The sequence below is a fragment of the Malaya genurostris genome, chromosome 3, assembly GCF_030247185.1.
Source record: "Malaya genurostris strain Urasoe2022 chromosome 3, Malgen_1.1, whole genome shotgun sequence".
Taxonomy (NCBI): domain Eukaryota; kingdom Metazoa; phylum Arthropoda; class Insecta; order Diptera; family Culicidae; genus Malaya; species Malaya genurostris.
In genome coordinates, this window is record NC_080572.1 from 177,464,047 (window position 1) to 177,476,341 (window position 12,295).

The following is a 12,295-nucleotide window of genomic DNA, read 5'->3' on the forward strand; positions in this document are numbered from 1 at the left end:
TCGTCCTGCATCCCCGAAAGGATGCTGAACGATCTGCAGGTGCCAAAATGCACGGTTGATAAAACCTCCAACCACCGAGAGGCCTTAGAGATTTTACAAAAGCGAAACCATTCTGCATTCCCCGAAGAATGCAGAACGATTTCTTCCCGAATATGCACTTCAATTAATTTAACACTTTAGAACAAAAATACCTTATTTTCATATATAGTTAATAAATGACTTACATGATACGAATATTTTTCAATGAAAAACCCCAATGTTTGAACAAAATTTCAAAAAAATTTAAAAAATATCTTCTCCGCCTTTTTTATAAACATGCTCGAAAATATTTTGTTTCAAATACAAGAAACGGATTTTTTTTTCGTTTGCCTCAATATTAGATATAGCAGTTTAAAAATAACCTGTTTTTGAACTAGTTTTGCTCATAACTTCGGTTCACAAAACGCTACCTGAATACGCCAGTCTTTAAAAATTGGTTTTAACAAACTCTAAAAGATGTTCAAAGATACCTATACGAAAAGAGAAAAATATAAATGCTAGAGCAAAAAAATCTGATTTATTGAGGAACTTAGTATTGCTCTTCAAAAATAGCTGCAACACTAAAACCGTTGCAGATACTACTATGGTGTCCTCAGCAAAGCTGCTCGATATAAGTTTATCTACAATTTTGCCGAAGAATGCAGTCCTTTATCTCCATACATCCGGAAAATAAGTTCTGGATCACCTTAATAATAAGAGCCACCCTAATACCATGTACATCGACATATGGCTTATCTTCACTGATCATTTGTTTTGAAGACATCATAGCTCTAAAGTATAAGGTTAAGCCACAAATGTTTTTGACCCCCTAAATTGTGGATCCGGACCACTGTGCAAAGCAATTAAACTCGTAAATTTTAAAATTTCCGATCTTTTACCTATTTTTTGAGACTCTATGGCAAACCTACAACAAAATCAGAATTTTAGTAGTTATCAATTGCGTTTGGGTTGTGCATAAAAATTGTTTGGATCGTTTGTCCAATACAAAAATATAACTATTTTTAAAGTCATTTACTAAAATTTTTAAAATTTTCAGTGAAATCCAAGTTTCAGTTTTTTTTTGTAAATTTTGTTTATAATAAATTCCGAACTAAAATAATAAAAAAATATATGTCATAAAATTTAAAAAATTGGTTTGATTTTATTTGGCAAAATTTTCCCAATAATAGAAATTCTCTGTATTTGTACCAAATTTCTTGAGCTTCTTTGAACGGATATATAATTTTGATCATCAATACATTGTTTCTGGTAATGATTCCAATATTTTGATTCAAAAATATGTATATGTCATCGCTTTAATTTTTGAGTTATATACAAACATGTGAAAATAAAATGAAAAATTCATATATATTCATAAATTCATCGATTTTTTAATGTTTTCTTTTGATTGTGCAGGAATGATAGTTGAGCGAAAATTGTAGCTGGTATCACTAGCAATCGAATGATGTATAAAAATATATAGGTCATCGCTTTGAATTTCGAGATATTTACGATCTTTGTAAAAAGTCTCATCTTTTCTTAGGTCATCTATGGACAGTTTTCATTATAACTTTGGGTAGACTACCCTATTCTTATTTTTTTAAGTGCATTTTATTTGTGGAAGTAGTACCTTTCCAATGGTGAACAAATTTTGAAGATCGGTTGACTAACAACAAAGTTATGACTCGGTAAAGTTGAAGTATTCAATATTTTCTATGCGACGGTTATGCCAAAGGAAAGAAAATTGGAAAGCAGATAGGGCATATTGGGCGCGTGAAAAAAACTTGGAACGGGAAAAATCAAATTTTCATTGGTTTTTCTTTACCAATCAACTCCTACAAAGTTTTTGAATCAATCTACGAACTTCACAAAATTCGAGGGTGTAAAATTTATTGAGATTCGTTGAAAAACAGCTGAGCTATGACAGCTCAAAGTTACCGTTCCAACTTTTTTTGAGGCTTGGTATTTGGAGTGTTAAGTTTTCACTGATAGTAAAACTTGTTTTCAGTTTGATGTCACAAAACATTTTTTTTGCTTTCGATTTTGAACTTTTAACCTTTAAAACGACCAAAACAATAGCAAATTTAGTTATCGATATATACGAGCAGCACAACATCAAATTGAATTTTCTTTTTGATCTCACACTCTACTCGGGAATCCACACTAGCACTCATCAACTAGTTCACCATCTGTGCCATCTTAATGCCTGTTCAGCACAGATATTTGAGATTGTTCGTTCACATAAAATAATTTTGTGCGGAAAATTTCCATTACATAATAGTACAACCAACCGAATTTCCGTCAAATTGCTGAACAAAGCACTGTAAGTGTTATAAGACGCAAAGATCCGGCCTTCGCTAATAGAGCACGCCACTGTATTTTATTGTAGGCTATTAGTACGCTTGACATCATGATTATTCCGGTCTCTGTAGATATTTGTTTAAAACTTTAATACCGTAATGCTGACCGACCTTTTCGTGTGGGATCGTCAGACAATCTACTTCTCAACCGACAGAGCTACGGCAGCATTTGAAACAGAACCCGTTTGGGATCCGTTCCTTCACCACCAGCAAAGTTACTGTTAACTAAGTGTGAGCCAACCGATTTAACACTCTAAAACAAACTCTTTCCTGCTCTTTTCTTGGACTTTCTCACCACCCTCCGGCTGTCGTTGCGAAACTAAAAATAAATAAATAAATAAAAACCTGTATATGTATGTGTACAGCACCAGCTTCACCACCGCTGCTTATGGCAGCCATCAAAACGTTTTCATCCGTCTGGATCCCCTGGGGCGGCCTCCTAGTGCGAATAGTGGATCCTACGCTACGATAGCAAGCCTCAACAAATACCCCATCAGCGAGTCGAAGAAGTCGTGTAAGTATTTATATCCATGTGCATGAATTACTGATTGTCTTTTCAATTGGCAGCCCGGGTAATGTTTGAAAAGTGTTGTTCATGATGACAAAATTTGATGTGGAAAAGAACCTATTTTTCACGAGAAAGAAATCTGTTAATTTGTTTAAAAAATTGTACCGTTTAATTTAAATTTAGCAATGAAAACACAAAGGACGACCTTTGCCCGAACCTACGTTCCTAAATAAAACTCAGTCAGCCATGAAACACAATAAGCACAGCCATTCCCAAAAATCACCATCCTTTCGAAACAGGCTTCACATTGGGTTAAATGTGCCTAAAACCGTCGAAAACATATGAGATGATGGTTTTGGAATTTTTTTTTTTCACGCAAATTCTGTCATTCTAGTAGTTTAAATGTTCAAAATCAATTTTAGAACTATTCTGCCTTTATCAAAATTTGAAGTGTTTTAATACAATTTATCCATTTCATTACCAGTTGTTCCACTGTGAGCTGGCTCATATATCTGATACGTTCGCATAATCTGAATACCTTTCCACCTTCCAGCTGTTGCTCTTAATTTACTCCGCATTTTTATCACCCCTCTGGTGAAAAAATATCTTTCACTCAGCACTCCTCAGAACAACAACATCAACCGAGTCCCGCCATCGTCATTATCATCATCCCCAGGATAAGCATCGTTTCTCGTCATGTTTTCCCTCATTTTCATGTGTATGTGCATGAGTTTTTTTTCCTCTGTTGTTTTTCTACCGTCCATTGAAACGTGTTATTGTTAATACCCCCGGCGGCTTGTTTATTTTCAGGGTTTCGAAGCACACCCTCACCGTCACCGTACGCGACGGCACTGCTTCCGCTGAATCATGGCCACAGCAATGGCGGGCTCGCCGCGACGGAGTCTGTCTACGCGAAACCAGAATCGGTCTGTCCATCCCGGGTGTCCTATTACGCCTCATCGCAGCTGACTCAGGTAAGTGTGCGAATGTGCGCTGTTCCGCGGATCCGACTCCCTCTCGCTCTTTCTCGCTTGTCGTTCACGGTTCGGTGCCTTTTCCCGCTCGACACGTTCCGGTGGAACGGCTCGTTGGAAATGCTGATGGCGAGGCGACTGGACCCACTGTCCACCGATACGGATACGGTTGTTTGAAACAAATGTGCTCGCTTTGTCGGTCCAGCCGGTGCAGCTATTTACGACGACAGCCAACATGATCCAATCTAATGGCTAGATGGAATCCAGTGCAACATTTTAGACATTCAAAATGATCCACGTTCTGTGGCGGGATTTCGATCTAAATTCAGAAAACTACCCCCACATCAAATTTCGTTTTTCATATCTAAATAGAAGCGCTTACAACTCGCAGGACTCAATTCGCATTCGTATTTTTCAACCAAACATCAAATTGAACTTATTTATGTAACTACAAGATGTTTAATTTTAACAGTGGTTTTAAGTTAATCAGCGATATATCAAAGCCGCCGATTAGTTGGAAATCCGTGGAAAAATTGAATCTGTTGGTCGTTTAGTTGGACACACGCCGGGCATTAGTTTCTTAGTTAAATTATTCTAAGTTACAAGGATTAATAATGAGGCACTATTATTGCAAAAGTTATGAATTTTTAGACTCTAACGCTAAACATTATGACAGGAACTTTTTGCTCACACACTAATATTAGTACATATACCATATGCCGTTCACATCAAGGATTCCAGGTTAAATTTTGCGCAAGTTTGTGCAATCAACCTATTGCAGTGACAGTGGGAAAATATCGCGTTTTAGCGATAAAAAATGGAAGTCAAATGATCTAAGAATGTAAATTTCAAAAATGTCCGTTTCACATTTGCTAATAAATAAAATCTTTAAATATCTTCAGGGTTAAACAGGGTTACGTGGCATCACTAATTTTGGGATTGTTTGTAAGTGTTTACTGCGGGAAACAGACGGATAATTTGCGCAAAAATTTCAAAACTTTTTGTTAAGTAACATTTCTCAGTACCGTATGCTAGTAATTTTTCAGGTTCAGTTTACTTCAGGGAATTTCGAATTTGTGCTTTTGATGCTTCGTCTTAAAACAAAAATCGGATAAGTTAAAATATTTTTTTAACCTGATTAAGACATTGCGAGCAAAAATTGGACACGCATTTTTCAATGCAAGAATTGTTTAAAAAACATATTTTTTTGCTGTAACCGGACAGAAAACTTTGTATACAAAATGTCTTACTGAACATGGGGCGACTTTTCAAAATTTACCCTCTGAGAGAGTTCTAAATTTTGGATTGTGATCTCTTATTTATATCTAACGTATCAACATAACTTTAGCTACATGCCATCGCAAATATGACCAGCGTTTTATGACCAGTATCAATTGTATGACATAACCACAAAAAATTCAAAATTTTAGTTACCTTAAATGTATAACATCAACATGTATGATAGAGGAAAACTCATGACACGTTTTACCATATAACTCCGGAGCCGGAAGTCGGATCCGGATAAAATTGAGGAATTCCGTGTGGGACCATGGGACCTTTCAGTTTATGAAAATCGGTCAAACCATCGCTGAGAACAGCAAGGCTGGTAAAACATGTTAAGCCCAGGTGGGTAATTTTTCGTACCGGGGTGAACGACCCACCATTTCGGAGTATTAATTTATTAAAATTTTGTTTCGGTAGAACTTTGTATGGGACGCGAAATTCGAAATCTGAAGCGTTTTTGATATTTTGTCTTGAAACAAAATTGCCCATACGACATAAAACTACTGTAAGATTGTTCGAGCTGTTGACGTAGGACTACATAACTAGTTTCAAAATCACTGATGGAAGGTGCTGAACTCGTTCATTCAGTACTTCATAATCGAAAAGTAATGCCTTGGTATTACATTCCTATTGGCGTTCTCACCAGATTTTTCTCGCTTCGTCAGACACTCTAACTAATCAGATCTTTTACCAGATTTTCCTAGATTTTGTCGGGTTTCCCAGTTCTTTACGGGTTTTGGCCTCTATACGATAGGTGGTGCTCGCTGAAAATAAATGGTCAAAATTTCCTTGTATAAAGTAGATCCAGACAAATCCAGATAAATTTTTGAATCAGAGACAGATTTTTGAAAAAATAAACTGGCAACTCTGGCCATCAGTGTTTTTCAATGGAAAACGCTATAAGAATCCTTCCAGGTCGACCAGGTGATTTTCGATCAAAATGTGTCTCGTGCGTATCGAGCGCGGCACGAAACAAAACCATAAACAGTCCAGCCCAGCCGCTGATGTGCATAACACATTGTTCAAAGAGTCCCGGAACTGAGCCAAAGTTGACATTTGTGATGTCAAACAAACCTTATTTTTCGAAAGTAGCAACCTTCAGATGACATGTGTTAGATTTTTACGTCAATCGTTCCACAAATACTAAGCCTACCGATATATAAGTTACTTTTACGTTGGTTACGTTATTTTTCAATTTACGAAATAACAAAGATTTCTGTCATCCGGAACAAATTAGGCAAGTTTTGATAATCGTAATGCACGCAAAATCGAAGCTCGTGAGATTAGGTGTGCTGAGATGGTTAGCACATCAACAGAATATGCTGTTTCGATCTAACGCAAAAATCTGGGCATAAAAATGGTCTTTTTTTAAATGCCATGTTAGTTCACAAAAGAACAAAAGCAACAACGCATCAACGATCCAGAGAGCTGTTCGGCATTGTTTATTCGCATTAGAAAAGATTTCTTGTGTTGGCATGAAACAATGAACGAAACATGGATCCAACATTTTTCGGCGGGGTCATATCCGCATTCAGGCGGAGAAAGTCATCCGAAAACGCAACAGTTCTTCGATGCTCGAGTATAACATAGACTATTTAAAAAAGGAAAGTACCATCAAAAGTTATTATAATATTGAATTAATTAGCAGCAAAATTGAAGAGCAAAATCGAACGAACAGCCTCATATGAAAAAGAAAAAAATATCTTTAACCAAGACAATTCACTGTGTCACAAGTCAATGAAAACAATGGCCAAATTGAACAAATTAGGCACCGATCTGTTTCCTCACCCACCATATTCTCAATAACCGAACCTACAGCAACTACTTGTACTTTTCTGATCTGAAAAAGATACTCCCGAGAAAAATTATTGGCTCGAATGAGAGAGTCATAGTTTCAACTGAATCCTATTTGAGGCCATGGACAATTCATCCAATAACACGGAAAAGCCAGCGATCGCAAAACAACTAAAATATTAGTTGTTTTTCTGATTTTGATTGGTTAAAATTTGGTTCAACTAATCGACCGTTGTTTTAACTAATCTGTCATTTTTTATTTATCGTGCTGACAGCTTAGCAATGACACCCATCAAGTAATGAAACGTTTCAGTTGAGCAATGCCAAACACCCTGAGCGAACAATGGAACGTTTCAATGAAATGTCACTCGTGCAATTGAGCAAAGACCAGTTTCAACCAATTATTCAGAACTTAAGACGTCAATTGCAATAAATATGTTTTACTGTTAGCCTCTTCGGGGGGCAGCTAATCGTTCACTGCTTAAACAATGAAATTTTACCTAACTAACTGCTTATATATTCATCACTATACTCACAAAGGATATAGAAATGAGCCAAAAGATTACAATTCTCGAAAAGGAACTCACCAGAAAAATGGTCACAGGGAACCGATGCTTGAACCGATTTTCACAAATCTTGATTTGTTAACAATAATAATAATAATAATAATAATAGTAATAATAATAATAATAATAATAATAATAATAATAATAATAATAATAATAATAATAATAATAATAATAATAATAATAATAATAATAATAATAATAATAATAATAATAATAATAATAATAATAATAATAATAATAATAATAATAATAATAATAATAATAATAATAATAATAATAATAATAATAATAATAATAATAATAATAATCCTACTGCTGCTGATTCAAGCTGTTTTGCTTGACTTACATATGCAGAAGTAACAGAAACGCAGGTTCGTTTCGTTTGTTAGATTTCGTTTAATTGGTTTAATCGATTTAGAGCATGAGATAGTAAGTATAGGTTTAACTACGTTCATAACTGTTCCAATTAGTAGGTCATATTTGTTGGTAGTAAACAAACCAACTTCGACTATTCCGTTTATCTGAATCCGGTTTCGGAAGAATTAAAAATAGTAATCAAAAACTGCAAAAAGGTCTCATTCACTTTTCTTGGACATGGCCAAATCGATTTTCACAAACTTATAATTTGTTGTGGATACAACTTTCAGTTTCGAAACTACAGGTTAAATAGGATTTATAGAGTTTGTGAGATTAGATCCGAACAAATTATCCTATTTCTTTTCAATAAACAGTTGTTTTTTGCGAATTTCACGGTTATATTTATGATGTAATGAGTAATATGAGAAAGGCATCATTACACCACTAGGTGGATTAAAATAGGTTTTATTTATATTAAAAACGGTAAAAGTTTAAAATTGGGAATTTTTTTCAACATTTCTGTTGGCATAATACCATAACTATGAGCTCCTTTTTCAAGATTTTGACCACTGTTCTTGGAACCGCACACGGGACAGGTATAATGAAAATTGGTTTGTTTAACCATCAACTATTATAATTTAATATTGAAACAGTTTATTGGGTTCTAGAAGAATTTTTAGGATTAAGTTTTGGTTCGAAGTTGCATAAAACCATAAATTAATACTTCAATCCATGAGATGAGTTTTGTGCTCAACTTAGACTATTTTTTGCGATTTTAGTATCATCATCTTTTATGAAGGTTTGAACACTTAAAACTCATCATTTCTATTTCCGAAATTCGAGCTGGCTTTCTTTGAGAAAACAATTGAGTACCTCTATTCCCGACACCTTCCGAACCAGAATTCGGAAACCGTGTAGTCGAAGTTAGTTAAACTCACTTGAGGGATCGTAAGCCTTTTTATTCGATTCAAGAAATCGTATTGCGTGCCAAATTAATTTTTGGGTATCTTCCGTGATCGAAAACCGATTACTGGCGTAACAAAAATAAGTCTTTTTGTTCATCGATTATCGAAATCTGCAAACGATATTTGTACACTAATCACCCTGTATCTTCGGAACCGAAAGCCAAATTTGATGTAAAAATCGGAAGCTTTTATAGGATCTCATGGTCTTTCATTTGAATCATAGATGGAAGAAGTCGGTTCAGCCATCTATAGAAAAATGAGTGACATTATTTTCAATTTTTTCAACATATATCATCCTGTAATTCCGAGACCAGAAGTCGGATCCGGTTAAAATTCATGAATTCCATATGGAATCATAAGTCCTTTCTTTTGAACTTAGATTTGTGAAAATTGGTGAAGCTATCTCCGAGAAAACCACATTTAACACATACACACACAGACAGGGCTCAACTCGACGAACTGAGTAGAATGATGTATGACACTTGGGAGGACCGATTTTTACCAGTTGATTTTTGAAGAGATTGCATAACCTTTCTGTATGAGAAAGGTAAAATGTAATGTAATATTTGTTGTTTTCAGCAACAACTTTTTATAATAAAAAAATGCACTTAGCCTTGCGTAACAAGAAGAAGCAACAGAAAGAAGCTTAAAATTTCGGTTCTTTTAGGAACAAAATATGGAACACAGAACAGTTTTATACATTTTTCCATTGAAAAAAAACTGTTTTAATCCACCTAGTGGTGTAATGATGCCTTTCTCATGTATAATATTGTGGTATTCTATTCAAAAATTTTCTCTTCGATTTTTGAAAGAAACCAAGGAGTAGCATGTGCATTTACTAGTATAACATACAGAATGAAACAGTGCTTTGCTCGCAAAGGTCATCCTTAAGAAAGTGGGTTCACTGTTGTATGCACGTCCGGCACCGGAACCCGAGAACCGGTATAATCGAAGTCGGTTCGTACGGCCAAAAACTAACATGAAGCACAAACTCTACTAGTTTTTATTCAAATGACGATTCAACTGTTTGTTATATCCAGACACACACACAGTCGTCGAAACTGAGTCGAATAGTATATGACACTTGGCACTCCGGGCCAATTCTTACTAGACGGTTTTTCAAGTGATTGCATAACCTTTCTATATGAGAAAGGCAAAAAACAAGTTTTATTGTAGAACTAGCAGTGAAAGAAATGATTGTTTTCGGGGTCTCGTTAACCCCCCATTATAGGCTGAAAAACTAAAAGGATCAGCCCCATTGGGTTGTTCGCAGCCATTGCTGTGGGACAAAGCAACCAAAATTTCTAATGATCTACAATCAAACAGTTCAATTAATCTTCACGCTTTTGAATCCGCTATTGTACGAGAGTCTGCTTAGATTGATCTTGATAAGGAACCAACACCGAACATTGTTTGTCTTGATTTGTATTTGTTTTATAGCTGACGAAAAATATCCCAAATGTATGAAATTAAATCTTTGTATATACTTGCGATACGGATTTCTATATTTAAGGTCGTTTTCGCTTGAGAAAACTGAAACTGACCCGGGGTTGTTTCATCAAACAAACACTTTTCACCAAACTGTGTTGATTTCGCACTTAGCAACGGGGGTTTGAGCAAACCTGATATAACAACCAGGATCGAAACTGACTCGATTTTCAGTTCAACAACGTTAAAACTAGGTTCGAAACTAGCTTCAAACAAACGGTTTGAAAGCAGTTAGAGTGGAAACTGGGTTAGGTTTGACATCAAGCGAAAACGACATAAGCTTCTCTTCGAAAAACTTGTGCACTGGTAGCTATTAATCAACATTTCAATGATATATAATTGGAAATACATGGCTATGAACATTCAAACCATACGTAGAAATATTTCCAATCAATTGTTGAAATAACATTACTGATTAAAACTAAACTGACTTAGCTGTAAGTGTTCAAAAGCTGACAACATTTCTGCTTGTATTTGCCCTTGAATTTCTAATTTGCACCCCTATAGAGAAACTAAAGATGTGTTCCACATCAAATGTGTAAAGATGCAAGTATTTAAAAATGCCCTCTCATTCCAATAGCGTCTTAAACAATTCAATTCGTCAATGTGTCAACAAAAAGAACATGAAAGGCATTCGACAAAACATCGTTAGATAAAATGACCAAGACTTTTGACCCGTTAGATTTAGATAATATGAATAAGGTTTGTTGGAATCATGTCAACTTTTCCGTTTTATAATAACATTAATGTCTGAATTCTTTTCCTCGTCTCTTCCAATTGATTGTTGATTGACGAAGATTCTTGAATGTAAAGCGACAATCAGTCTTATTCTAAAATCGCGCAATTTCTCCTACCATTAGCATTGATATCCCATCAAAGGAGCTCTTTAGTCCTCAAAGCCTTAAAAATTTCTTTTCTTAGGCTGCCTGGCGCCAAAGAAGAAAACAAAAATCGATCCGCTGGTTTCTGCGTAAATGGAAACCATTCCTCAGTGGAGAAGTCTCGACTGTCTAAGCGAAAATTGATGGCGCAATCATGCCTCAAATTTCCCTGTGGCCATTCGTTCAGCGGAATAGTAGACCGAAAGATGACAATTTCTGGCGCAATGTGATATTTCTTCAAAAGAAACTGAAGAATGTTGATAACCGTCTCCGAGTTTGTGATATGGCGCTGCAAACAAAAAGCTAAATCCCAATATCATGCCCGTCCATTCCCCTCCCCGCCACCACGTACAGCTCGGTGTCTGTTGGGTGATCTTACGATTGAATACCTTCGCAGTGTGGGATTTCCTGCTGGCAGCGGAATCGAAAGTGTCTGGAAAAAACGTACTTCCTGTGTTTTTGGTTGTCGCTCGAACCTCTTATTATTAGGGATCAAACGCTCACCCTTTTCCTTCGGGGAGTACATTGTTTCAGACCTGTCAGGGTTGCCGATACTGGCGCGTGCAAAGGACGGCTTCACTTCTTTGATCAAATAGCTATTTCCCCGATACCTATATGTGCGGTAACCCACCCTACTTTGCTCTGGTGACTGCATATCTGACTTCTCCGAGAGGGGGGAGGGAGAAACATACAACAGTGAATAGAGGGTTTAAACGCAATTTATTTCCCCGCACGCTGCCATCGAAGGTGGGCTGATCTCTCCTTTATTTGGACAAATATAGGTTTGGCTGAATCCAATCATCTACCAGATGATGGGGAATCGGAAGAAGGGTGGCAATTTGCCAGTTATTGAGCTTTTACGTGTGCGTTGCCGGGACGGGAAGATTTGTATTGGAGGCTATCAAATTCAATCAAATCAGCTGATAGTTGCAGAGGAAAATTGGTTGGAAGGCTTTTGATGCGGAGATGTCAAATAAATATGTTTGCAATCCTATACCAATCCATTTCAATAATGTTTCGAATGTACCTTTGTTATAATTTTCTACTGTACGTTCGTTTTATGCTCATCTGAAGAACACTAGCCGAGATGGAATTGT

General features: G+C 36.0%; 1 protein-coding gene across 2 annotated transcripts in view; it reads left to right on the plus strand.

Annotated features, from left to right (window-relative positions):
* Positions 1-12,295, plus strand: part of LOC131435656 (tyrosine-protein kinase Drl) — a 186,542-nt gene that overhangs the window by 99,011 nt on the left and 75,236 nt on the right. For both annotated transcript variants that reach the window (XM_058603775.1, XM_058603776.1), the window contains exons 5-6: positions 2,744-2,892; positions 3,697-3,860. In XM_058603775.1, the coding sequence (XP_058459758.1) occupies positions 2,744-2,892; positions 3,697-3,860 (313 nt within the window). The remainder of the gene's footprint in view (positions 1-2,743; positions 2,893-3,696; positions 3,861-12,295) is intronic.